Source organism: Phascolarctos cinereus, unplaced genomic scaffold, assembly GCF_003287225.1.
Source record: "Phascolarctos cinereus isolate Bilbo 61053 unplaced genomic scaffold, phaCin_HiC Scaffold_1;HRSCAF=81, whole genome shotgun sequence".
NCBI classification, from domain to species: domain Eukaryota; kingdom Metazoa; phylum Chordata; class Mammalia; order Diprotodontia; family Phascolarctidae; genus Phascolarctos; species Phascolarctos cinereus.
In genome coordinates, this window is record NW_027555514.1 from 169,509,868 (window position 1) to 169,537,144 (window position 27,277).

The 27,277-nt window shown below is 38.5% G+C and overlaps 1 protein-coding gene and 1 long non-coding RNA gene across 5 annotated transcripts in view; one reads left to right on the top strand and one right to left on the bottom strand.

The window, feature by feature from the left end:
• The window catches only part of PRKCQ (protein kinase C theta), a 195,683-nt gene that overhangs the window by 67,794 nt on the left and 100,612 nt on the right, over positions 1-27,277 (top strand). For 3 of the 4 annotated variants that reach the window (XM_020965050.2, XM_020965052.2, XM_020965051.2), the window contains exons 3-8: positions 2,121-2,320; positions 7,819-7,879; positions 18,985-19,147; positions 21,659-21,690; positions 21,790-21,875; positions 24,250-24,379. In XM_020965050.2, the coding sequence (XP_020820709.1) occupies positions 2,121-2,320; positions 7,819-7,879; positions 18,985-19,147; positions 21,659-21,690; positions 21,790-21,875; positions 24,250-24,379 (672 nt within the window). Of the gene's footprint in view, positions 1-2,120; positions 2,321-7,818; positions 7,880-18,984; positions 19,148-21,658; positions 21,691-21,789; positions 21,876-24,249; positions 24,380-27,277 lie in introns of those variants that run through there. The other variant, XM_020965054.1, reaches the window with a different exon arrangement.
• Positions 4,015-25,437, bottom strand: LOC144457516 (uncharacterized). The gene is made up of 3 exons (XR_013486867.1): positions 25,302-25,437; positions 25,101-25,219; positions 4,015-4,179 (listed from the first exon to the last, which is right to left on the bottom strand). It is a non-coding gene; the product is annotated as an uncharacterized LOC144457516 (long non-coding RNA).

Here is a 27,277-nt window from a genome sequence, read left to right on the forward strand (position 1 = left end):
TTGGGCCTGGAGTCAGGAGGACCTGCAATCAAATCTGGCCTCAGACACTTACAGGCATGTGACTCTGGGCAAATCACTTAACCCTATTTGCCTCAGTTTCCTAGTCTGTAAAAATGAGCTGGAGAAGGCAATGGCAAACCATTCCAGCATCTCTGCCAAGAAAACCCCAAATGGGGTCATGAAGAATTGGGCATGACTAAAGCAACTAAACAGCAACAGAAGCAGAGCACAAATTCTGGAAGACAAGCATTTATGAAGTGCCTACGATATACCTGGCACCTTGCTAAGTGCTTTACAATTATTTTTTTTATCTTCACAACTACTCTGGGAGATAGATACTATTATTATCCCCATTTTACAGTTGAAGAAACTGAGACAAAAGTTGAGTAACTTGCCCAGGGTCACACAGCTAATAAATATCTAAGGTTGAATTTGAACTCAGGTCTTTCTGGATCCACATTATCTCCACACTCTGTCTACTGCATCACCTAGTAGACAGACGCTGTGTGTTTTATGCAGATAAGTTCAGGTAGATTTGTCACCAGAAGATTGGCCATAAGGTGACAGATTCATGGAGAATGCTCATCAAGGCTTAGAGGGGTTGCAGTTTGCCCTAGTGGAAAAACTACAGTATCCACATAATGAAATCAGAGATCGTTGGTTGAAGTATTGACATGTTGACTCAGAATCAACATTTAAATAGTGATTTAATTTTCGACTTCTGTGCAGGATAAGGAGGAGGCACTGGAGAATATTCAAGGTAGATGAAAGATATTTGCAAACAATGCAATATTGTGTGTAATTTATCTTTAAATTATATTGTAGGAATTCGGAACTCAAAATTGTTAAAAAAAAATAGTTCAAAAAAATCAATAGATAAATAAGTTATATTGTAGGATATGTTTCCTAGGAAGGATATTTGTAGGTAGCTAATCCAATCTGAGTTGCATTCTTTAATAGAATCTACCACTCAGAGTTATACTTGCTAAATTATATTTTCCCTAGACTTGGACCTCTATCTTAAAAGTAATCCCATAGCCCTCTTTCTTAATTTCACCCATTTCTATTATCACCATGCTGAAGTGTTATACAGGATAGCAAAGGTTGGGTGGCAGCTGGGTGAAGAAATGCTCTTATCCAAGGAAGGTATACTCCTGAAGTTTAAACGATGTTACCCTGAGATGGTGTAGTCAATACAGATTGTAGAATAGTTGGCAATTTACTCATTGTAAAAGACTTTTTAAAAGCCACAATAAAAGAATGCTTATGATGAGCTCAAAAGTATGCTGGTGTGTCTTTCAAATGGATACATAATCTTTTTCGATTACTCATTCTTCCTCACTTGTCAGTGAGCTAGGTCAGCCACATGGTCTCCCTATTACACATCAGGAAACCGAAACCAAAAGAGCTTTGGTAATATATTCTAGGTCACAAATCAAGTAATTGGTAGAATGGGAATTATTTTTCCGATAGATATAACATTAGTTCAGGTCAGGTCTTCATGCCAAAAGGAAAGCAATTTACTGACAATCCTGCATACAGGAAAGGAGATCCTGCAGATTTCAAGATTTTTATGACAAGAATTATCCAAATTGATTATTCAGACTGATTGCTTTGCTATGGATCTAGTACTTGAATACATGTTGCCCTTTGGCTTAATCTTGTCTCTCTGATTTGAAGTTTCCCAAAGTTAGGGACTATATCTTTAAAATTATGCTGAGCATGGTTCAGGCACTCAGTGAAACCTTGTTTAATTTAACTGAATGTCATACTGATCTAGTTTAAGGGAATAACGTGCAAATGTTTCTCTTTAAATACAATGGAGTTTGAAAGCAGATCAAAGCATACTATCTGCTCTTTTTTTCTGATTTATTTTGTTTCCTCTTTCTTGTGGTTTCTCCTATTAGTTCTAATTCTTCCTTACAACATGACTAATGTGAAAATATGTTTAATAGGAATATATATGTAGAGCCTATATGAGATTATACACTGTCTGGGGAGGGAAGTGGGCAGGAGGAGGGAGAAAAATTTAAAACTCAAAAGCTACAGAAGTGATTGCTAAAAACTAAAAATAAATTAATAAAAATGAAAAAAAAAACTAAATGTCTCTCTTTTCACAGAAAATGGGCAAATCTATGTCCAAAAGAAGCCTACCATGTACCCACCCTGGGACAGCACTTTCGATGCTCACATCAATAAGGGGAGAGTGATGCAGATCATAGTGAAGGGGAAAAACATCGACCTGATATCTGAAACAACTGTAGAACTCTACTCGTTGGCAGAGAGATGCAAGAAAAACAATGGAAAAACAGAAATCTGGGTAAATATATTTTGTATGTAAAGTCAGTCAATCAAGCATTTATTAAGCACCTAATATATATTAAGTGCTGGGGATACAAAGACAGGCAAAAGACAGTTCCTACTTTCAGGGAGCTCATGGTCTATTAGGGAGGACAATATGAAAACTCCTATGCATAAATGTGTGTGTGTGTGTCTGTGTGTGTGTGTGTGTGTGTGAGTGAGAGAGAGAGAGAGAGAGAGAGAGAGAGAGAGAGAGAGAGAGAGAGAGAGAGACTCAGAGAGAGAAAGGAAAGAGAATAAATTTGAGTTAATCAACAAGGGGAAGACACCAGAATTAAGAGTAATGTTAAATTTTAATATTGGTGACACTAAAATTGTCATTACTGGCAAGCGATGATTTCCATCTTGTAGAAATTCATTGAGATCAAAATGTCTCTTGTCTCACCTAAAGGTAAGATGGTTATGGCTCTGGTTGGGGAAGGGAAGCACTTCTCTGCAATTTTCACACGGGCATATTTTAATGTGATTTCTTGGCCATAAAAATGAAGAACAGATAATAGGTATGATATAGAACAAGAAAACATGAAAGCTTGGATATGTGATGCATATCAGCCGCATTTAAAGAACATACCAGGGTTTGATTATGGTCAAAATGAAAGAAGCATTCCAAAGACTATGCCCTAGAAAGAGTCTTGGATTTGGAGTCAGGTTACCTGAATTCCGAGCCCACCTGTCACTTCCTACCTGTGTGACCTTGAGGAAGTTGTGTCCCTTCTGTGGTCCTCAGTTTACTCATCTGTAAAAGTAGGGACTGTAGTAGATGTATGCTAAGGTCCTTTTCAGCTCTAAATCTTTGATCCCATGAAATTGGCTTAGAAAGTGCCACCAGTTCCCCAGTCATGGATATTATCTACCTGGATGCTTTTGGTTTGTTTTGTTTTGTTTGGAGTCCTTCGGATGTCCTTTTTAAAGGGATGAGGATAGGAATAGCACAGGGTCAAGCAAAATAGAGAAATAACGTGTGGAAAAAGAAGGTAGCTTTTTAAGTTCACTTTAATTAACCTTCACTAATTAACCAAGCTACCATTTGTTCCATGATCCTGTAATTATTTCAGCTAACCTCCAGTGTTTGTCCAGCAGCTATTTGAAAACTTAGGTTGGGATTTTATATTGGTCTTATATGCTATCAAAAAAAAAAATTACAGGGTAAGTGGAGCATGGACCATAATGAAAAGTTTAGGGGATCCGAAATTTAAAAAGAATTTTATGTTTGAGAATTAAGTTGAGGAGCAGCCAGCTTTTAAGAGATCAGAGCACTTGTTTTGTAATATTCTTAGAATTTAAATTTCTTACAAGCCATAAAATATTATATGTATGTATATTCACTTTAATGGGAGCATGTAGATAAAATGCCAAGCCTGAGTCAGAAAGACTCATCTTCCTGAGTTTAAATCTAGCTTCCAACACTTACTAGCTGTATGACCTTGGGCAAGTCATTTAACCCTGTTTGCCTCAGTTTCCCCATCCGAAAAATGAGCTGGAGAAGGAAATGGCAAACCACTTCAGTATCTTTGCCAAGAAAACCAAATGGGATCATGAAAAGTTCAATACAACTGAAAATGACTGAACTGATGATATTCAATTTATGTCAGATATTTTACACGTATCTCATCTATACTGGTTTATATGTCTTAATTAAAGTATACACATTGCTATAATACACAAAATAATCTTTCTTTATTGTTTCCAAAAAAGCCTTTTTTATACTGCACATCAGGCTTAAGAACTGGAGAGAGGGTCTTCTTTCATCAGCACATTAAAGTGATAAGTTTGTCAGATTATCCAGTTGTCATCATGGGAGGCAGAGAGAAGTAGAGCCTAAGGAGAAGAGGGAGAGAATCAGAACTGAACCAATGTCAAAGGACAAGAGTAAACATGACAGCAGCAAATACAAAGTTGGAGGGGAAGGTAGTGATCAAACAGGAACAAAGACTAAGGAGGGTAAGCCTAAGTGAATTGCATGTGTTGACTTCTGTGCTTCGAACATTTGGGAAGGAAAAGCTGGGAAACATGGGATGTCTAACAATGAATTCTACTTGCTTGCTAACTCTTTGCTGATGATTTATATTTGTCTTTGGGAATTTCACTAACTGTATACCTTGTCATGTTCAGATCTTTATGTAACCAGTTACATGGTTTGTGATCTTTTCTAATTTTGTTCTTTATGGCAATTTAAAAAACTAGTATTTTCAAGCTCAGTGGTTACCTATTACCTCTAGAATTAAACACAAACTCCTATGTCATTTAAAGCCTTTCATAATCTGACTCTAGCCTAGCTTTCCAGTCTTATTTATTACACATTATTCCCCTTCATACACTCTATAGTTCAACCAAACTGATCTACCTAGTGTTCCTCAGATATGACATTCCATCTCCATCCCTATCCCAATGCCTTTGTATAGATTATCTATCCTATGTATCTGGCATTCACTCCTCACCTCAGTCATCTAGAATCCCTGGCTTCCTTCAAAGATCAGCTCTAGTACCATCTCCTCCTTGAGGCCATTTATGATCCCCCAAATTTCTAGTACCTTGTTCCTCCCCCATAAAACATTGCCTTGTATTTACTTTGTATATAATTTGTAGATACTTCTACGTGTACGTGTTGTTTTCTCTAATAGAATGTAAGCTAATAGAATGTAAGCTTCCTGAGGGAAGACCTATTTAATATTTGTTTTGTGTACCCCAGAGCCTAGCACAGTAACTGGGATATAGCAGACTCTTAAAAAATACCCATTTATTTATTGACGTCAACAATCTGTAATAGTGAAAATTACCTTCTTAAAACTAATTTTCTTTGCTTTTCTTGGAATCCTAAATTTGTGTTTGTGGTTCCTTTTCTCAAGTTTGTCGTTTACCCTTAAACCCTCAACTAGCCCTTCCTTTCTAAGCATCAAACCCAGTACCTTTACTAGTTAGATGACCTTTTGTACCAAAACACTATTTTTCATGCAGTAATAAAAATTGACTCACCATATATAATGCATTAACATATAATGCAATGTTTTTCTTTTTTGTAAATTTTATTCTGAACTTAACACCTAATATGATGAGCATTTCCATACACACAGTAGAACAGAAGGAAAAGAGGATTGTACATAAAACTGTGAATTTTTATTATGTAGATTTTGCTCTTTAAGTGTACAATAAATTCAATGTGTAACTTTCAAAGCCTCCCTGATTGTATATAATTCCTTCTGGCTTTCCTTCTGTTCTCCTCTCATTGGGGGTAGGAGGAAGGAGGGAGAATCAGTGTCCCTTCTCTCACCTCTTTCCCAATAATGCATTATTTTTCCAGGGAATAACTGCTTAGTTAAACCCTCTCATAAACCATAAATGCTGTACATGGGCAACTTTGCTGGTAAGGTGTTCAAAGAATGCTCAGTTTTCACCAGTTTATTTTGATATCAAGCTCATTACCATAAACTTCATTTGTATTTAGCAGATGTTTACTGAGTATCCACTAGATGCAAGTCATTCCTTTCCCTTTTGGTATATCTTTTGTTTTCTGTCAGTCTGCACCTGATATGGAGTGCTAGGTGGCACAGTGGATAGAGTGCCTGCCCTAGAGTCAGGAGAACCTGAGTTCAAATCCGGCCTCAGACACTATGTGACCCTGGGCAAGTCACTTAACCCTGTTTGCCTCAGTTTCCTTGTCTGTACAATGAGATAGAGAAGGAAATAGCAAACCACTCCACTATCTTTGCCAAGAAAACCCCAAATGGGGTCACAGAGTGTCAGACGCAACTGAAATGACTCAACAATGATCAAACCTCTGATAACTTAGTCTAAAGAGTGAGTCTCTGCACACTTGATACATACACATTTATTCTTTTACATACTTAACTTTCATTCCTCAACAGACTAGAGTAGTGCAGTTCCATATTCTAAAAAAAGATTTGTCCTCACATTTTCCTTATTCTGCTAACAACTTAACTCTTAACTGTGATCATGAACCAAGACCTTGGATTTGTTTAAATCTCTCGTGCTATCTGTATTATTAGAATAATGATACCAATCATTTGGTTCCCTTTGTCTTTGCTTTGACAGAATAATCTTCCTTAAGTATGGGTATGACTGTACTCAGGAATTTTCAGCAGCTCCCCATTGCCTCTCTCATAAATTACAAACTATTCAGTCTGGCATTTAAAGACCTCCATAATCTGACTCTAATCTACCTTTCTAGTGTTATTTCTTATTTCCCCACTTCTCACACTGTTATAAACAAATGAGAATACTAGCTCTTCCTGAACATGTCATTTCACCTCCTGGCTCTGGGTTTGAAGAGGCCGTCCACCATGCTGCCTCATTTCTGTCTCTTAGAATCCTCAGCTTCTTGGTTGTATTTCTTCTGTTAAGCCTTCCTTGACCTCCCTGGTGGTTAGTGTTCTTTCTCTTCTCCAGCCTGTCTCCTATTGCCATTAGACTGTGAGCTCCTTGAGAAGGACTGTCTTTTGCCTGTTTTTATATTCCCAGTGCTTAACATAGTGCCTGGCACACAGAAGGCACTTAATAAATGTTTATTGACTATTTCCTCATCTTTGCACATATGGTTCCCCAAAATAGCACACAAACTCCAGGACGGTAGGAACTGTTTTGTGTTTTGCCTTTGTATTATCTCCACTGTCTAACATAATTTATACATAGTAGATGTTTAATAAATGTTAGTTGAATTTTTTAATTATTTTTTTCAATATATTTCCATATTTGCCATTATGTGTTTGTTAAATTGATCTTAATGATTTCTTGCATTTTCCTTAGAAGTAATACTACTGTATGCTAGATCATTGCATCATTTCTTTATGGGAATTTTTTTCATCACCTCCTGGACCACTAGCTTAAAATGTTCTTTGTGGAGGAGACTCTTCTGATTTTTTTTAACTAATTACTTTCCTTCGCCTATTTAATACCCTTTCTATCTGGATTGGACAACCATGGTGAAGGAAGTTGAGTAAATCTATTTACAAAGTCAGAATTTATTTGTCCTTATGTCTTTTCCTTTGTTTGGCCTAAAAATTTAATACTAAAGCCTGTGCCCTTTACCTGTTCCCTTGTAATCCTTCCATTATTTCCCAGGGGTGGGAAATTTTCTGACCTGTTTGTACTCATCAAATAAAAATTTTTTAATTAAAAAAAAAAACTGAGTGAGGACAAAGCAGGCCACTATGCAACTCTCTTAAAAAGCAGTATACTTTCTGCTTACCCCTTCATTTTAGATTTTGACTTCCAAAAACCAGCCATGAATTTTTGAGGTGTTCTAAGTGTCATTGGCTGCCTTTCAGGCCATTGCTACTTCTAATGGTAATAACAGATAGGGAAAACATAAGGAATTGAAAAGTCTTCCATACAGAATCATCAGTCACTACAATAACCAACTTTTACTGCCAGAGAACTTTAAAATGTTTAGCCCGGGGTTCTCCTCTCACTGTCTGACTGATCTTTCTTTCTCTCAACCAGTTAGAGCTGAAACCTCAAGGCCGCATGCTAATGAATGCAAGATACTTTCTGGAAATGAGTGGCAAGTGACACCTTTTTTCTTACTATCTGGGGATAAGAAGGACAAATCTTTTCAGACATGTGCTCTTTTAAAATGTCTGTAGTGGTGGAAAAGGATGGGGGTAGAAATGGAAATAGTCAAACATTCCATGTTGTTGATATCTCCAATGGTGTTCGTAGTTTGACTGGATGAGCTTACTCTGTGGACTGCATGTATAATGGGCTATAGGTATTTTTACCATCATTCTTTCATTTTCTGACTTTGCGTAAACAATGCTTTTAATTCTGTTTTTGAGCATAGTTTTGAATCCAATTCTAATTTGGAAGGGTCCTTTCTTTTATCATTAGTCTGGATTCATATACATATATACACTAGCAAGTAGGATACCAGGTAATAATGTTATATCAACCATAATAATAATAACAATAATAACAGCAGCTAGCATTTATATAGCACTTACTATGTGCCCGGCACTATGCTAAGCACAACAACCTTGGGAGATAGGTGCTATTTTACAGATGAGGAAACTGAGGCAGCCAAGGTCACAGAGCTAGTAAGTCTCTAAGGCTGGATTTTAACTCGGGTCTTCCTGACTCCAGGCCTGCCACTCTATGTACTCTGGACCCAGCACTCTATTCACTGCACCACCTAACTGCTTCTTCTAGACGACAATTTACAAAATAACCTAAAGAGCATAGATGGGTTGGGATTTGCTTCTATGCAGATGTACCTACATGACTGAAATCACACATCCTAGAATTGTTAACGTTTGTGTTTATAGTAAGTGTGTATGAGCACACATGGAATATGTGGATGCACAGGTCATCTGTATAGAAGTAACATGCCATAACATTTATTTCTAAGACATACAGGAAGAATTTAGGCAACATTGATAATAGAGAATAGTGTAGAAATGCTCTGGATTCAGAGATGTAGGACCAGAATTTAAATCACGGCCCTACCCCTCCCTGGATGACTTTGGGTGAGCAGCCATGTGCATCATTTCCTCATCTGTAACACGTAGGGCCTGGTCTGGGTGATATCTAAAGCCCCTGCTGACTCTAAATCTATGATCTGCATGTAATAGAAAGTGCTCTGAATTAGGAAAAGCCCTATTCTACCACCAATTAGCTATGTGGCCTTAGACAAGTCACATGAACTTCTCATTCTTAGGTTCTTCATCTACCATGGTGAAGATGTAGATTAGCTAATGTGACATCCACAGACCTTTTTTGTGGCTGGATTCAGGGAGTCTCTGAACTTAGATGGGAAAAAAGAATCACATAACTCTTTGTTTCCTTTGTATCCCTCTGTATGTTATTTTGTGCATTTAAAAACATCACAGGGAGCAGTTAGGTGGTGCAGTGAATAGAGCACAGGCCCTGAAGTCAGGAGGTCCTGAGTTCAAATTCAGCCTCAGACCAAATACTTGACATTTACTACCTGTGTGACCCTGGGCAAGTCACTTAACCCCAATCGCCCAAAAAAGAACATCATTGTGATGTTGTGAGTAAGGGTCCACAGGCTGCACCAGACCACCAAAAGTTTCCATGACACAAAAAAAGGTTAAGAACTCTAGAATTAGACCATTTTTTTCTTTTTTTTCTTTTTGGCTAGGCAGTGGGGTTAAGCAGAATTAGACCATTTTTAAAGTTCTCTCCCAGCTCTATAATTCTGTGTCTGCCACCATATCAAGCATTGTATTAATCACTCCCTATATAAAAACCAATGATACAAAATGTTACCGTGAATTTAAATTACATTTGTAAAAAGAGGGTTGTATCATGAAAGCCGTATTTACATATACATTGTACATAGCCATTTGCTGCTTCTGTGGCATCTGGTTATTTTCTTATGTGTATGTATGTACATACATACGTATATATATTTATGCTTAGTATCTAAGTACTCATATTAACAACTGTAACTCATAATATCCCAAACCTAGGAATGTACATGACAGTATTCCTATTGTAATCAGATGTCACTTATTCCTAGCTTTTTTTTGGTCAAAGATAAAGAAAATTTGAATTTAGGCAGGTTTAAAATAGGGCATCTAGATGTCACAGTAGATAGAGCACTGGCCCAAGAATCAGGAGGACCTGAGTTCAAATCTGGCCTCAGATACTTATTAGCTGTGTGACTCTGGGCAAGTCACTTAACTTCTTCAGTTTCAGTTTCCTCATCTGTAAAATAGAGATAATATTAGCACCTATCTTGCAGGGTTGTTGTGAGAATCAAATGAGATAATTGTAAAGCACTTACCCCAGTGTTTAGCATACAGTATGCACTATATAAATGATAATTATTATTATTGGCTAAATCAAAATACTTATGAAACAAATAAGTTAAGGATATCTATCCTTTTAATCTAAATATAAGTCACATATAATTATAATGTTTTGAAAAATACTTTGTTATATATATACTGACTTGGGGAATCTGAAAAAAAAACTTTCCATAAACAAAAAGAAATTTCCATATGTGTATGTTAAAAGAACCTTTTTCAAATACAAGAAAAACTACACTGTTCTCACTACTTCTTTCAAAATGCAGCATTATGTAAATTGAGAAATCATCTGAATGCGGGTTATTTTAGGAAAGAATTTAGATTTCTCTTTTAAGAAATAGCTTCATGAATATTCATACTGCTACAGTGAAACTTGAATTTGTCATTTGAAAAGGGAAAAAAAAAACTGTAAAGTTTTACCTTAATTGTACATGCCCAGTAACATTTTCAAAATAAATCTCTCTTATTTTTCTCACGTAGATATAGAGAGGCAGAAGGGGTGGTTGGCATAGTCCTGGTCTTGGAGTCAGAATTCAAATCCTACCTTTCACACTTCTACTTTGTAACCAAGAGAAAAACACTTAATGTATTTGGACCTCAAACAACTAACTCTCTAGGTGGAGAGAGTTTTCACACAGATAAAATTACAAGCCGCTGATGTAGTGTTGCTAATGTAGGATCTGCGCATCCCCAAGGCCATAGTTAGTGGTTTTTCACCCATATTTTCAACACATACTAATTTACCATGTGATGCTAAAAATGGAGGGTAGAGGGTGCCTGGTATGAAGTATTTATTGCAGTGCTAGGCACTGTGGGGGTTACAAAGTTTTTCCCACAATACCCTCCTCCTGCCTTTGAAATGTCATCATTCCCTAAGTCCTGAGCTCCTGTCTTTTCTCTCCCTAGGGTCTCTCCCTTGGCAATTTCATCTACTCCTACAGTTTCACCTACCCCTTTCATACATGTGACTTAAAAATCTTTATTTCTAGCTTTGATAACTCTCTTAAGATCTACACCTAAATTTTCCATCTGCCTGTAAACCTAAATGTTTCATCAGTATGTCCAAATAAACATGCTGAGTTTACCTAATTTATCTACTCCCTCTACCTCCTGCCTTCTTTATTCATATTAATGAAATCAACTTTCTCCCAATCACCAGCTCATATCTTGGAATGCTTTTTTTTATTCGTATCTCAGCACTCAACCCTCATGTTGATTTGTGATTTCAAAGGTGTGGATTCCAAATCCTACCAGTTCTGTCTCGATAATAACTCCCCAATCCATTCCCTCCTGTCTATCCCCCCACTCCCCTATTTTGGGTCCTTAACACCTATCCTCTACACTATTTCAGTAGCCTTCTATCCAGTTTCCTTACCTTCAATATATCCTTCACAGTAAGACCAGATCCATCTTCCTAATACATAAGCTCTCATTAATCATTCCACTGCTTAAAAAACTTTCTGATGATTCCTGAATGAAGTAGGAATTCCTTAGCCTGGCATTGAAAGCCTTCCAAAGCTTGGCCCTCATGTACCTTCTCAGCCTCACTGCAGACTACTTGTCTTATTCCATTTTTATCATAGTTTTTTTGTGTGTGTATCATCTCCCTTACTAAAGTTTAAGATCCTTGGAGGTAAGGCTATATCGCCTTCTTTATCATAAGTGCTGAGAGAGAAACAAACCTTGTGAATGAATGAATGAATGAATGAAAAAGCATCCATTATAGGCAGCTAGGTGGTGCAGTAGATAGAGCGCTGGGCTTAGAATCAGGAAGACTTCATTTTCATGAGTCCAAATCCAGCCTCAGACACTTACTGGCTGTGTGACCCTGGACAAGTCACTTAACTCTGCCTCAGTTCCCTCATCTGTAAAAGGAGCTAGAGAAGGAAATGGTAACCCATTCCAATCTCCTTGCCAAGAAAACCCCAAATGGAATCATGAAGAGTCAGACAAATGACTGAAAGAACTCAACAGCAACATGGGCACTATGCTAACCACTGGGGATACAAAGAGAAAAAGTAATAAATATAGTCCCTGCGCTCAGGATGCTGGTTCCTTGGATGAGGTAGGGAATTAATCAGTGTTTGCTAAACTGAAGCATAAGAGGTGGTCCCTGCCCTCAAGCAGCTTTCCCTCTTGTTGGAGGAATGAGAGGGAGAGACAAATAACATAATTAAAACAAATGACAAGTACTGAACGGTATAATACCGACTGCAACTATAAAGGGAGCTCAGAGAAGAGAGACAGCACGGTAGAGTGTAGAAGCTCATATTGGAAATGGGATTTAAACTGTTTTAAAGAATGAGTAGAGTGTTTTTAGCTATAGGGGATGAAGGCTGTAGATGTGCAGCACACAATGAGGATTCTGACCGTCCCAGGGGTGGGAAACCTGCAGTCTCAAGGCTGCATGCTCCAGGTTCCCCACCTCTAGACCCTATTAGGGAGTGAAAAGATTTGTTAGAGTTAGAGAAACTTGGAAAGCCAGGCAGAGGACTTTGAACCTGATTCAGGAGGCAATGGGAAACCATTAATGAGTTTTGAGCAGAGGTGGGATATAATTAAAACTGTTTTAGGAGGCCGGTCTGTCATCATTGTCAAGGTTAGAGCAGAGAGTGAAAATATTGGAGACAGGGAAACCAGCTGCAAGATTGTTAAAAATAATGTAGGAGTGAAGTGATGAGGGCCAGGACTTGGAAAGAGAAGTGAAGAAAAATGAAAATCTGAAAACATAACAACATGACTTGGTGACAGATTGTTGTTGTTTTGTCGTGTCCAACTCTTTGTGAGCCCATAAGGCAAAGATGCTAGAGTGGTTTGCCATTTCTTCTCCAGTGGATTAAAGCAAATAGAAGTTAAGTGACTTGTCCAAGGTCACACAGCTAGTGAATATCGGAGCCTGGTTTTGAACTCAGATCTTCCAGACGTCAGGCCCCAGCATACTATCCATTGAGCCACCAGTGACAGGTTAGCCGTGGGCAATAAAGAAGGGAGAATCAAAGAGGACTACAAGATTTCTAGCTTGAGAGCATAGTGATACCACTAACAAAAGTAGAGTAGCTAGAAAGAGAAGCCAGTTTTAGGTGAAGATGAACTTAGTTTTTGAAATATTGAACTTGGAAAGAAATGACATCACATACCCACAAAGAGCGTGACAGCTCTTTGCTGTGGGGGACTTAACCTCTCCCACTCTCATCCCAAAGGACGTTAGGTCTCAGCTTTTTCCTTTCTCCCTAATCCTTGTAGACCATTGCTCTGCTGCCGATACTCTTCTTTTTCTAAAGTCTGCATCTTCTCCTGTCACCCTCTCCACATCTTCCGTGCCAGTGATTTTCCCCACCCATGACACATATGGAAGTTTCTCTACCCTGCCTCATGCCATCTCTCTTGCTTTTCAGCATAAGCATCCATATGAATGGTCCATCTGGCATCCTGAGCTCACATCCCCTTGTCCTTCTAGACCCCAGCGACCTTCATTACCATGCCACATTAGCTAACCACAACTACCTTTATACCTTGTCATAATTTGACTTTCAGTACCTCAAACTCAGAGTTCACCTTTCTGACCACAGCCTTCTAACCTTAGAGCAGTTCTCACACTATACTTCTATTGAGCTTACTCTTTGTCCTCATCAAAGTCTCCTAGGAGCTACTTAAGACCTTTGCCTTTACCCTTCATAATGTCAATTGATTCTTACCTAGTCACAATCATTTCAGTGTTGTCCTCCCTAGTAACATATATTCTGTGGCCACCTTGACCATCTTCTGTGTCTATGGTGCTCAACCCTAGGGCTAGAGATGGGTCCCATTCTCTGTTTTGCCCATTGCTAGAAAAAGTTATAGACCTGTGTTGAATGGGATCACTATCAATATGAGCCATCTGACTTAAACTGAGCCCTCTCTGATGCTCAGAAATGCTTTTATTCCTCTCCAATTAACTCACTAACATATCCTTCATGGTGGCCTTTCCAAACTTATCAATCCCTCTACTCCTTGCTTCCTTATTCCTGGCAGATGACCTTGCTTGAAATAATCAAGACCTACCTCATCTACCCTTTCTACTGCCTCAAAAATCACTCCTTCCTCACTACTTTGCAGTTCTAAATATCTTCTCAGTTCCTGCATCTGCAAAATGGCAATAACGATACCTGACCTGCAGTACTTAAAGGTTTTGTCAGGATCAGTGCTTCCTAAACCTTAATGTCAGATGTTATTACTATTCATATTTTCTATTCCTTCCTGACTCACATCTTCTTTTTCTTTTTCAAGGCTAACCTTTCTTCCACCACTTGTTTCCATCCTTTTCATTGCCTCCCACCTGCTCCATTGTCTTCTTCCTGAACCATCAATTTTTCCTTTTCCACTGGCTCTTTCTTCTCTTTATATATGCTTAAATAGGCTGAGGTATCCTCTGTCCTAGGGGGATTGGGGAATCCTTGCTTTGAATCTTCTATATCTGTAGCCAACATCCTATATCTCCTTCTGCCAAACTCCCAAAAGTATAGCCTATGCTTTTTTTGCCACCACTCACTTATTAACTCTTTGTAATCTGGCTTCCATCCCTACTATTTTATTGAAACTCACTTCTCCAAAGCCACTGATCACTGATGATCTTTTAATACCTAAATCCAGTCCCTTTTCTTTCCTCAGTTTCATTTGCCTTTATGCAGCATTTGATACTGTTGAAAACTGCCATCTTTCTGAAATTCTCTCTTGGCTTCTAGGATATGATACCGAAGATATCATCTGTGGCTATTTCTTCTTTCTCCTCCGTGGCTTCACTTACTCCTCTGTCACCTAAATGTGAGAAAACCCCAATTCTATAAACTCTCTCCATCTACTATCTTATATTGTTAGTTATCTGTATATGTGTAGTCCATCTCCTTAATTAGATGGCGAGATCCTTAAGGGCAAGGACCTTCTTTGTGTCCCTCCAAAAGAACAACCACAATGCTTTGCATCTACATGGTAGACACTCAATAACTATGTTAACTAACTGTTTCATTGAAGCACAGTTAATAATAAGGGCTTAGAAGTGTCCTTTTGGAGTCATCCATGTGAGAGTTAAAGCCCTAAAGTGGATGAGCTCATGAACATCACCATGACTAATGGATAGAATTCTGAAAAATACACGAAAGTTGCCATTTAGTAAATAGACATATTAAGAAAGAAGAAGGATTTGGAGGGCATAGTGAAAAACAAAGAAATGCATTTCCGGGATACACAAGAGATGCAAATCATTTTTTACAGAAATATAGTCAGGATGCCTAAAGTGAGTCATTTCTATTCATACTACTGAGTTCACATGTTTCTATTTATCTCCACCCAAAAAGAGGAATAAGTCTAAATCTTAGATCTCTCTACACTAGCCCAACACAAGCTATAACTGTATCTATATAATTATGCCACAATTAGGCAAATGCTCCAGTAACATTTATCTTGATCCCCCACATTCACAAATTCTGGTTCATTTTCAGCCCCAACCCTAGCACAAATGTACAGGTTCCTGCCAGCTCTAAGGGATTTGTCCCAGTCTGAGATTATGGTCAATAAGCATCTATTGAGCACCTGCTATGTATTAGGCATTGTGCTAAGCACTGAGGATACAAAGAAAGGCAAAAGACAATTGGTGCCCTCAAGAAGCTCCCTTTCTAATAGAGGAAGCAACATGCAAGCAACCATGTACAAATAATCTTATGTACAGAATGAATTGAGAGTAATCAACAGAAGGAAGGCACTAGAATTAAGGGGAACTGAAGAATCCCCCCCATAATGTATACACCACACATGCCAACACATGCTTATATACACCTGCCCCTACCACCATCATTACTTCCCTTTTCTGGCTTAGAACCACAAGGTTTACCGGGGAAACCAGAGCAGTCCAGGGAAAATAAGGAAATTTATGTCTGCTCTGAACCAGCTTGAAACCTCCATTTATGTGAAGGTTCTGAGGGTCCATGGAAAGCACCATTTTCTGGGACACTCACCCAATAGCATAAAAGAGTGATCAGACAAAACTTGTTCTTAACTATAGTGGAAGTGACTTAATTTAAATATGTATTGACCTAACACTTCTCATTGGTGAGAAGCTATCAAAACCACTTAGCCCTCTTCGGCCAACTCCTCATCTCTGACAATGAGAGGTTTGGACCAAATTATTTTTAAGATCCCTTTCAATTTTATAAATGTTTATGATTTATAATCATTTAAATGAGTTATCATCTTACTCTTGCTCCTTATCAGAAATTCCTGGAAAGTACATTATACTATTTATCCATCACAGCCTTACCTGTTTAATAATAGCTCACATTTCTCTACCTCCTTATGGTTCAGAAAGGTATTCATTTTTCCCATTACATCCCTGAGAGGTGGCGGGTAAAGCAAATATTATTGTCCTCATTTTACAAATGTGGAAACTGAGACTCAGAGAGCAAATGAGACTTACTTTGTCATTGCACAACTAATGAGTGACAGAGGTGGGGTATATAAACTCAGGTCTCCTGACTCTAAGCCCTAGGATCTTTCTACTACATGACAACGGCCTAGGTTTCACCAATGTAAATTTTTTTTAATAATAAACTTTTTATGTGTTTACCACACAAAATTTTGCTTAAAGCACTATCGTTGATCCTCATAATAATCATATATATATATATATATATATATATAGTATTTTTATCACTGTCTTACAGATGAGAAAATTATGTTTTTGCCTCTTTGTATTCCTAGTGCTTAATAGGGTACCTACCTAGCACATAGTAAGTGCTTAACAAATACACGTTGACTGACTGATTTCATGTGTGTGTGTGTGTGTGTGTGTGTGTGTGTGTGTGTGTGTGTGTGTGACATACACACACACACATTATCAGCTAGATGGCACAGTGGGTAGAGTACCAGGCCTAGAGTCAGGAAGATGAGTCTTCCTGAGTTCAAATCCAACCTCAGACACTTACTGGCCGTGTGACCCTAGACAAATCACTTCACCTTGTTTGTCTCAGTTTTCTCATCTGTAAAATGAGCTGGAAAAGGAAATGGCAAACCATTCCAATATCTCTGCCAAGAAAACCCCAAATGGGGTCATGGACACGACTGAAAACAACTAAACAACATCTATACAGATACATATACATACACACATAGACATATATAAATACATATGTACATATACTGATTTGCCTACAGTTACAAACTAATTCATATCATAGCTAAGACCAGAACCATCCTATATCATGTCTGTCTTTCGTTTTGTCCCAAGGTAGGTCATAATTTGGTCTTTTTATCTCACTGATTCTCCCAGGCAGACTACCATGATAGGCACTGAGACAGATATATGTGTGTATGTATATATGTGTATGTGTGTATATGAAATATGTGATGGATATATATAGATACATAAGGCAGTTTTAAGCTACTAAAACTTAAAACTGCACTAAGACTTTTGAGACACCCTATATATATACATATACATATATACCCATGTATGTGTGTGTGAATGTATATCATTCCCACACATGTAAAATTAGGATAATAATACTTGTATTATCAATATCAAAGGGTTGAAATATATGTACATGCACACACACAGAATACATGTGTGTACATATGTTGTTTTATTTACACATGTGTGTACATATACTGTATGTGTCTGTGTTTATATGCATACACATATACATGCACACCCACATTTTCATGTATGTATGCCTGGAATATGCTCCCTCCTTGTCTCTGCCTCCAAGCTTCCCTGGCTTCCTTCAAGACTCAGCTCAGATCTCACCTTCTACAAGAAGTTCACATAGCTAATAGGGCTTTCCCCCTGAGATTACCTTCTATTTACACTAGTTATATTGTGCACATACAATATTTTGGTTTTGTTTTCCTCACATTATCTCCCCACATTAGAATATGAGCAGCTTAAGGGTACATGCCATGTTTTCACCTTTCTTTTTGGTTCCAAAGCTTAATAGGATGCCTAGCACATAGTAAGTTCTTAATAAATACTTGGTGACTGATTACACACACACATTGATTTTATATATCTATATATAAAAAAATCAATCAGCAAGTATAAACATACATAGATGGATATGGACATATCAATATAGATATCTCATGGCATCTATATGTATATATGTGTGAATATACAAAAGCCATAGACTTAACGCACTTTAGATCATGTGTGTGTATATATATATATACACATATATATGTATATATATACATATATATGTGTATATATGTCTGTATGTATATCATATGTATGTACATGTATAATTATTTGTCATTATACCCTGTCTATCCAGATCGATGAGCTAAAAAAATTTTACTTTTATGACTGTTGAGTATTTAGGTGTCTTAGTTTAACACAATATCCCTAAATTGTTCTAAGCCTAGAAAAAAGTAATTCCTCTGCTGATAGTGACTACATTTTTCTCTAGAATTGGCAACTGAATATCATCTGTCACTTCTTGTCCCCATTGGCTGAATCATCTTAAGCAGTAAAGAAAAGGGGCTAACATGTTATGAAAAATTTAGCCCTCAGGAAAAAGTAATCTCTGAAAAAAGTCAGCTCACAGTAACGCAGGAGAAGTAGAGGGTTCAATTCTAAGCTTGGGCCAAGAAAACTTATATCACAGGATAGTGGAAAAGGAAAAGTCTGTGACTTGCAGGGTTTGTTACTGAAAAATCATCATGTCAGGCAATCAGTGCTTGCTCTATCTGCCTGTGTTCCAAAGCCTCCTTCCCTCCCCTCCCAATCCCAGTCCAAGCCAGCTCTGATGTATCTTTGCTCAATCTTGTCATTGAACTTTCCTTTTTCTCCCTTTTGCCATTTCTGCAGATGCTAAAGACCCAACTACATTTGACACAGAAGGCTTCTTTACGTTGCACCACCGAAGAGGAGCTATAAAACAAGCCAAAGTCCACCATGTCAAGTGTCATGAGTTCACTGCCACCTTTTTCCCCCAGCCCACTTTCTGCTCTGTCTGCCATGAGTTTGTCTGGTAAAAATAGTTTGGGTGTTTCACAGTCAACCTTTGGGTTAGCCATCTTATGGCATGCCCTTCACCCCAATTTTGTAGAGAATGGTTCCATTTGGAGGACATAGTGTGACCTATGTAGTTTAGGAGATTTCCAACTGCTTCAGTTGAATCACAATGGAATACGGAAAATAGCAAGGGATGACCCTCACCAAACCTCGTGGGGTGCTATATTTTGATTTATTCATTGTCTAGACAACTAGGTAGAAATTGAAAGGTCTGACTGAAGTAGGAGCAAGAAAGCAGAAAGAGACCTCTGAGGAATATTTCCATGCTGTTGTTATTTAGTTGTTTCAGTCATGTCTGACTATTTTTGCCTCTTGGCAAGGATACTGGACTAGTTTGCCATTTCCTTCTCCAGCTCATTTTACAGATGAGGAAACTGAGGCAAACAGGATCAACTGACCTGCCCAGGGTCACAGAGCTAAAAAGTGTCTGAGGCCAGATTTGAACTCAAGAAGATGAGTCTTCCTCACTCCAGGCTTGGTACTCTCCACTGTATCACTTTTGGTGATGTTGGTTTGCAGAAGACAAAGGCTAGGTCTAAAATGGAAAAAAAAATGTTTATGAGTTGTTAGAATTGTTAAGGGTATGGAGCTGGATGGAAGGGGACAGATATCTCAATTACAAGTATATGTTTGCAGTGAAACTTTAAGTGTCCAATCCCCACAACTCAAATTTACCAAAGTAGACATTTGCATTGGTCAACTTTTCCCCACTGGAACTAATAGGAAGAAATGTTTAAATGTGCCCTTTCACTATTCACTTGTTTCATTCATGTCCAACTCTTTGGGGCCATTTTTGGGTTTTCTTAGTAGAGATGCTGGAGTGATTTGCCATTTCCTCCTCCAGCTCACTTTACTGATGAGGAAACTGAGGCAAACAGAGTTAAGTGACTTGCCCAGGGTCACACAACTAGGAGTGTCTGAGGCCAGATTTGAACTCATAAGAGGAGTCTTCCTGATTTCAAGCCCAGTGCTCAATCCACTGCACTCCCAAGCTATTCTAAATGCCCTTCCTTTCAGCCCTCAACTATCTTTGAGTCTCGGCACGTTTATGTGTAAAAAGTTATTCTCCTTTGTGGCACTAAGGTCACTAATGACACAAATGCAAAAAATGAAATCAATAGGTACAACCCAAAGGTTGAAGAGGCTTGGTAGATGATTAGTCACTGGTCAGTTTTCCTCTAATCACAGGAACTGTAGATTTAGAGATGGAAAGGTCCTAAGAGATCAACTGGTCAGACCTCATTTTTAGACCAGTAAATTAAGGCTCACAGAGATTAATTGACCACATGGGCAGTAAATGCCAGAAGAGGGATTTGAACCTAGGTCAGATTTCTCATTCCAAATCCAGCACTCTTGCCACTGTTACATAATGCTTTGTGCAGTTAGTGAATATCTCAGTATCTCAACACAGATCCTAAATCATTTTTGGAAGTGGAGAGGAAAGGGATTTCATCGGTTGAGAGAGCTTCTCATCTAGAAACTCCCTCTACCGATACAGATCAAAGACTCACCTGAAATTAGGATCTTAGAGCGTTTCCTGAAGCTCTGCAAGATGAAGTGACTTACTCTGAGTCACACAACTAACTTGGGTCAGAGGAAGGACTTGAAACCAAAGCTTCTTGACTCCCAGGCCACCTCCCTGTTTTCTATATTCTGTTCCCTCGCTTGATAACATTCTCCCTTAACTCTCTTCCTTTTAATAATAGACACATTTCAGGGTACTGAATGAATCTGGGTACCTTGGAAGGTGCTTAAGAGTGTTAGATGATCATGAAGTGAATATAAATCATTTCATAGATACCTACCTTCGACATGTCTGAGAGGATAGTATAGCATATTAGCCTGGAAGCTGACAATTTGGTTTGGCAATCTGGAAATTAATAAGAGCAGCTAGGTGGCACAGTAGATAGAGCACTGGGGTGGAAGTCAGGAAGACTCATCTTCTTGAGTTTAAATCTGGCCTCAGACACTTCTTAGCTGTGTGACCCTGTTTGCCTCAGTTTCCTCATCTGTAAAATGAGCTGGAGAAGGAAATGGCAAACCACTCCAGTATCCTTGCCAACAGGCAAAAAAGAGTCAGACATGACTGAAACAACTAAATAGCAGCATGGAAATATTCTTCAGAGGTCTCTTTCTGCCTTCTTGCTTTTACTTCAGTCAGACCTTTCAATTTCTACCTAGTTGTCTAGACGATGAAAAAATCAAAATATAACACCCCACAACTACCAAATTCTTCAATTATTTAATTCCCCAAATATTCACTAACCCCCATGAATGACATGTGACAGTTGCTCACTGATCAAATGATATACCTGATAAACAGCCATCTGCATTTTGGAATAGTAAGAAACAAACCCAAAGGGAGTAGGGGACTTGAACTGATACAATTTAAACAAATGTTTAAAGAAAATGTGGCTCTGGTGGTATCCCTGGCATCCAATATAAACCATTTTGTGTTTTATTGCAGGGGCCTTAACAAGCAAGGGTATCAGTGCCGACGTAAGTAAGGAAGCTTTATGTCTTACCTCCCTCTTTTTTATTTTTTGGCTTGTTTCTGACCTCTTTTGGTGCTTATACAGTATTTTTTTTTCTTCTCAGAATGTAATGCAGCAATTCACAAGAAATGCATCGATAAAGTTATAGCGAAGTGTACAGGATCAGCTGTCAACAGCAGAGAAACCATGGTGTGTGTTTCGATTTGTAGCAACTGGGGTTTGTTGCTAAGTTAGGGATTTAGAATCAGAAGACATGAGCTGGAATCCCAGCCCTTTCACTTATTAGCTGGGAGAGCCTGGGTGAGGTAGTTAAAATCTCTGAACTTCAATTTCCTCAATTGAAGATGAGAATAGTAAAAATATAAAGGAATACAATTAATAATAATAATTTAATAGGTTTTTTTTCCCCTTCAATCAGTAAACACTTATTGCTTGCCTATATAATGCCCAGGCACTACGCTAAGCACTTGGGGATACAAAAAGAGGCAAAAGATGGTCCCTGCTCTCAAGGAGGTTGGAATCTAATGGGGGAGACAACTGTGTAAACAAGTATATACAAAGCAAGATAAATAGACAATAATTTACAAAAGAAAGGCACTAGAATTAAAAAGGGTTAAAGAAGGCTTCCTGTAAAAGATGGGATTTTAGTTGAGATTTAAAGGAAGCCAGGGAGGTCAGTAGGTAGAGTTGATGGAGGGAGAGCATTGCAGACCTGGGGGACAGAGAGAGGAAATGCCTAGAGCCATTTGTTCATGGAATATCCAGGAGGCCAATGTCACTGATTCTATGAATATGTGTCAGGAAGTAAGATTTAAGAAGACTGGAAAGGTGGGGGAGGGGGAGTTGGTTATGAAGGGCTTTGAATGCCAAACAGACATTTTCTCTCTCATCCTAGAAGTAATAGGGAGCCACTGAAGTTTTTTGAGTACGAGTGATATGGTCAGACCTGAGTTTTAGGAAAATCACGTTAGTGGCTGAATAGAGAATGGATTAGAGTGGGTAGAGACTCCAGGCAGGCAGACCCACCAGCAGGCTATGGGCATGAGATAATGAGGCCTACGCTAGAATGGTGGCAGTGTCAGAGGGGGAAGGGTGAGCATTTGAGAGATGTTGCACAGTGGGGAAATCAATAGGTTTTGTCAACAGCTTGGATATGAGGGTATTGAGAGAGAGAGAGAGAGTGAGAAATTGAGGGTAACGCCTAGGTTGTAAGCCTGAGGGACTGGGAGAATGGTACTGCCCTATATAGTGATAGGGAAGGTGTAGGGTGAGATGGGGAGTGGTTTAGGGGGAAGGATAATGAGTTCCATTTTGGACATATTGAGTTTAAGATGTCTACCGGACATCCAGTTTGAGCTATCTGAAAAGCAGTTGGAGACGTAAGATGGGAAGTCAGGGGAAAGATTGGGGCAGCATAGGTAGATCCAAGAATCATCAGCATAGAGATGGCCATTAAATCCATGGGGGCTAATGAGATCCCCAAGTGAAGTAGTATAGAGGGAGAAGATGACCCAGGACTAAATCCTGAGGGCATGATCTAGATGAGGATCCAGCACTGAGGAGCGGTCTGATAAGTAGGAAGAAAACCAGGAGAGAAGAAAGGATAGAGGCAGGGTGATCGGCAGTGTCAAAAACTGCATTTATATAGAATTTTAACATTTTCAAAGTATTTTACACACATGCTGCTTGCTTCTTGTCCAACTGATACAAAGCATCTTACAAATTGATAACTTACAAGAATGTAAAATAGCACTATGCTATCCTTCTAATAAACCTTTAGTAGTACTCCACTCCTCCTACCCTTACTCGCCAAAAAGACACTTTTATGGTTAATTTTAGAACCTCTTTTGAGGCACCATCTCTGGAGCCAGTCAGCCAATAAACATTTATTAAGTGCCTATAATACACCAGGCATTGTGCTAAGTGCTGGGTATACATACAAAGAAAAGTAAAAGATACTCCCCTTTCTTAAGGAGCTCACAATCTAATGAGAGTGAGTGACTAGAGCTAATAACTAGGTACAAACAAGATAAGTACAGGGCAAGTAGGAAATGATTAATGGAGGGAAGTCACTAGAATTAAGAAGGATCAGGAAAGACTTCCTGTAGAAGGTGGGATTTTAGCTGGTACTTTAAGGAAGCCAGGAGGCAGAACATTCCAGACACGGGGAGAGAGACACTTACAGAGGAAAGAGGAAAAGTCTATATGATAAAAACCATGATGAGAATTGCAAACCATAGATAGAAATGAGTAGAAGACGTTTAGTCACTAGTATTCTAAGTAGCTCTTTTCCTTCCTTTTTGAACTATAAACTCTGTCTCTGATAGTGACTTAAAATGCAGCTGTTTCCAAGCTTTGCCCCCACCTGTTTGTTCCTTGGGTTTACCACTTCACAAAGAGGTTAGACAGTATCTGCCTTTCATAGAGGGTTAAGATGGTGAGAAAGGACTGCTACGCTCTTAGCAAGCAGATACAAAGTGATGTAGGAAATATTGAAATCTAGTCATGCTGCAGTACTTGCTAGCCCTCTGAAAAGTGACCCCATGTGTTTGTTTCATTTTAGTTCCACAAGGAGAGATTTAAAATCGATATGCCTCATAGATTTAAAGTCTACAATTACAAGAGTCCGACTTTCTGTGAGCACTGTGGAACCCTACTTTGGGGACTGGCAAAACAAGGATTAAAGTGTGATGGTGAGTATGACCCCAAATAAGGGACATTTATCTATGAAACACAGAGAAAGCAGTGAAGAAAATTCAATGATTTCAGGGGAGGTAAAGTTGAGGGGGGCACATGAGAAGCGGAATAGAAAAGGGGAACAAGGAGGGCGAGCTAACTTTAAGGAAACAGAGAGATGAAATACTTATGATGGTTTGTAATTGGTCATAGATATCTTCGGGGGCAATAACTATTGCTGCTGTTTAGTTACCACAAATGCCAAAAACCCCCTCTCATGGATTGGAATGGTACAAGAAGCAAAGATTACTCAGATACCTGTGAATACCCAATTGCCTTCTGTTATCCTCAAGTCTTGGGAAAAAATGGAAGACATCTTTTCTTCACCCCTGACTCTTCCTCCTTCTTCATCCCCCCCATATCTAATCAGTTGCCAAATTTTGTCTTTTTATAACATCTCTAGAGTTGAGAGGCTAGCTTCAGACTATGAAGGAAGGGTGCTGACCACATTTCCTTTGGAGTAAAAGGAATATGTCCAACTCTCATTCATTTCCCTGTTTCACTATGAAAAGAAAAGAAAAAAAATTACATCTTAAAGCCTCTTTAATCAAAATACTCACAAGAGAGCAGAACTAGTGGGTCTGAGGAGCATCTTTCTTCCTTTGCAAAATTAGAGAACTAAAAAACATCCTTTAACTACTAACACACACCACTAGCACCCCCCAACTTCTGACTTACCCTCATAAGAGGATGACAATATTGCCCGAATCTGCCACCAGTCATTGCTGCCGCAAACAAGGCATGCCCTGAAATGCAGTCTCCTTGGTACCAAAACTTCAAGTCTCTGCCTGTAATTCCTGCCCCATAGCAAAAAAAGGTGTGATGCACAGTGGTGGGGGGCAGGGGGGGAAGCATTACTCCTAGCACTAATGGTTGTACCTTGGGATCCTTGAGGTGTAGAAAGGTGCTCACAGAAGGTGTCTCCTTCCAACACAGCTTTTTGTCTTACTTTTATTTTTAGAAGGCATTCTTTTCAGCTTATTTGTTCCCTTGAAACCCTGAATTTAAACGTATTCTGGTGTCCAATAAAACCAGTTTATTTCTCTTCAATGAATCAATTGAGGTATTTGATCTAACATACAGCTTTTTTTTAGCAGTTTCCTTAATGTTTTTTTCTTGTCAAGCTTCTAACCTAAGCCTTCCTCCCCATCTCATAATCCCTCCTTCTCTCAGACTTAGAGAGCAAGCACACACTTCTAAGAACTCAGAACTTCTGGAAGAATTCCTTCATATTGTTTCTCAGATCATGTGACCAACTTCGTTGTGTTCTTTTTTTGACAACATTCTTTCTTTTTTGGTTCCATTCTTTTCTTTCTCCCCCTCACCTTCCCCCCCCACCTCCCCTTTCTTATACCAGTCCCTCCCCTTTTAATTTCCCCTCCCCCTTCCCCCCCTTCTTTCCTTCCCTTTCTTTCCCTATTCCCCCCCCCCTTTCTATCCCTGGCATCCTTTCCTGCTGTGTTCTCTCCTCTCTTTCCACCCCCCTAATATTCAATTTGCCTTGTCTCCTATGCCCTTATTCTATTCTCCAGTTGCCCTTAATCCTTTCCGTGTCATTTTTTTGGTCTATTTTTCTCTCTACTCCCATTTCTTCCTGTTTTAACCTTTAATCACCCCCATTTTCTCATATACTGTATCTATTTCTACCTACTCTTTTCCTCTTTTTTTTCTGCATTTCCCATGAAAATAATCCTAAAGAGGGATTTTAAACGCAAGCATAAACCCAGACACCATCTGCTGGGTTAGTAGCAAAGCCCCAAGACATCATTATGGTGGATACGATTGCCTTTCTTGATGACAGTGTTCTAGCCAGATGCAGGCGTAGATCTGTCCACTGCTATAAAGAGTGTGCAGAAATGTCCATCAGTGTGGCCCTGATCCCTGCTGACTCTCCTGCTGTGTGTCATTGGGCCACAGGGCATAGGCTAGAGAGTATAGATGGGGCCACACAAGCCATAACCTTCGTAGACGACTCAAGCGTAAGTCCTGCTGACAGTGCAGAATCCAAGAGGGGTAAATCACCATCAACAGCAGTATCTTCATGTTTTTGAAGGATGATTTTTTATATATGTGTGTGTATATATACACATATATATACATACATACATATATATATATATATGTATGTATGTATATGTATATATTTGATTTCATTTTTTTGATTGTGGACTGCCTAAGAAAAGAGTAGACAAGGTTTTTTTGTTTAAACATTTTGATATGGTAAAATATATATATATATATATATATATATATGTATACATATACATATATAGATATGGGAGAGGCATTGCTACACTTTATACAAACACATATGTATTTATTGTGTGCATTTGAATGGGATAAATGATAAATGCACATTTTCCCAATGTTCTCTTGGGCAAAACATTGAAATCTTCAAGCTTGTGGAAGGGCAGATCCAATTAATTCCATTACAACAAGCCCCACGGGAGTTGTTCACATTTTTTTTGTTGTCATTGAATTACAATTTTGTTGTGTTAAATATTACTTTAAAATGAATAGGTTTTCCATTGAGAAAAAATAAATAATTTTGAGAGATTTAAAAATTCTGATCAATGCATGGATTAACCCTAATAGAGCATCAGTGATAAAAAATGTTACCTACCTCCTGACAGAGACGTGATGGACTAAGTGTGCAGAAAGAGACATTTTTTGGACACGGACAATATAGGAACTTATTTTGCTTGACTATGCTTACTTGTTACAAAAGTTTTCTTTCCTTTTTCTCTTCTCCCAGTGGGAGCAGGAGAAATGGTTAGGAGAAAAATAAATGCTTGGTAACTGATAAAAGTTAGTTTAAAAAAATTTAAATGAGTAGGTTATCTTGTGGTCCTTGG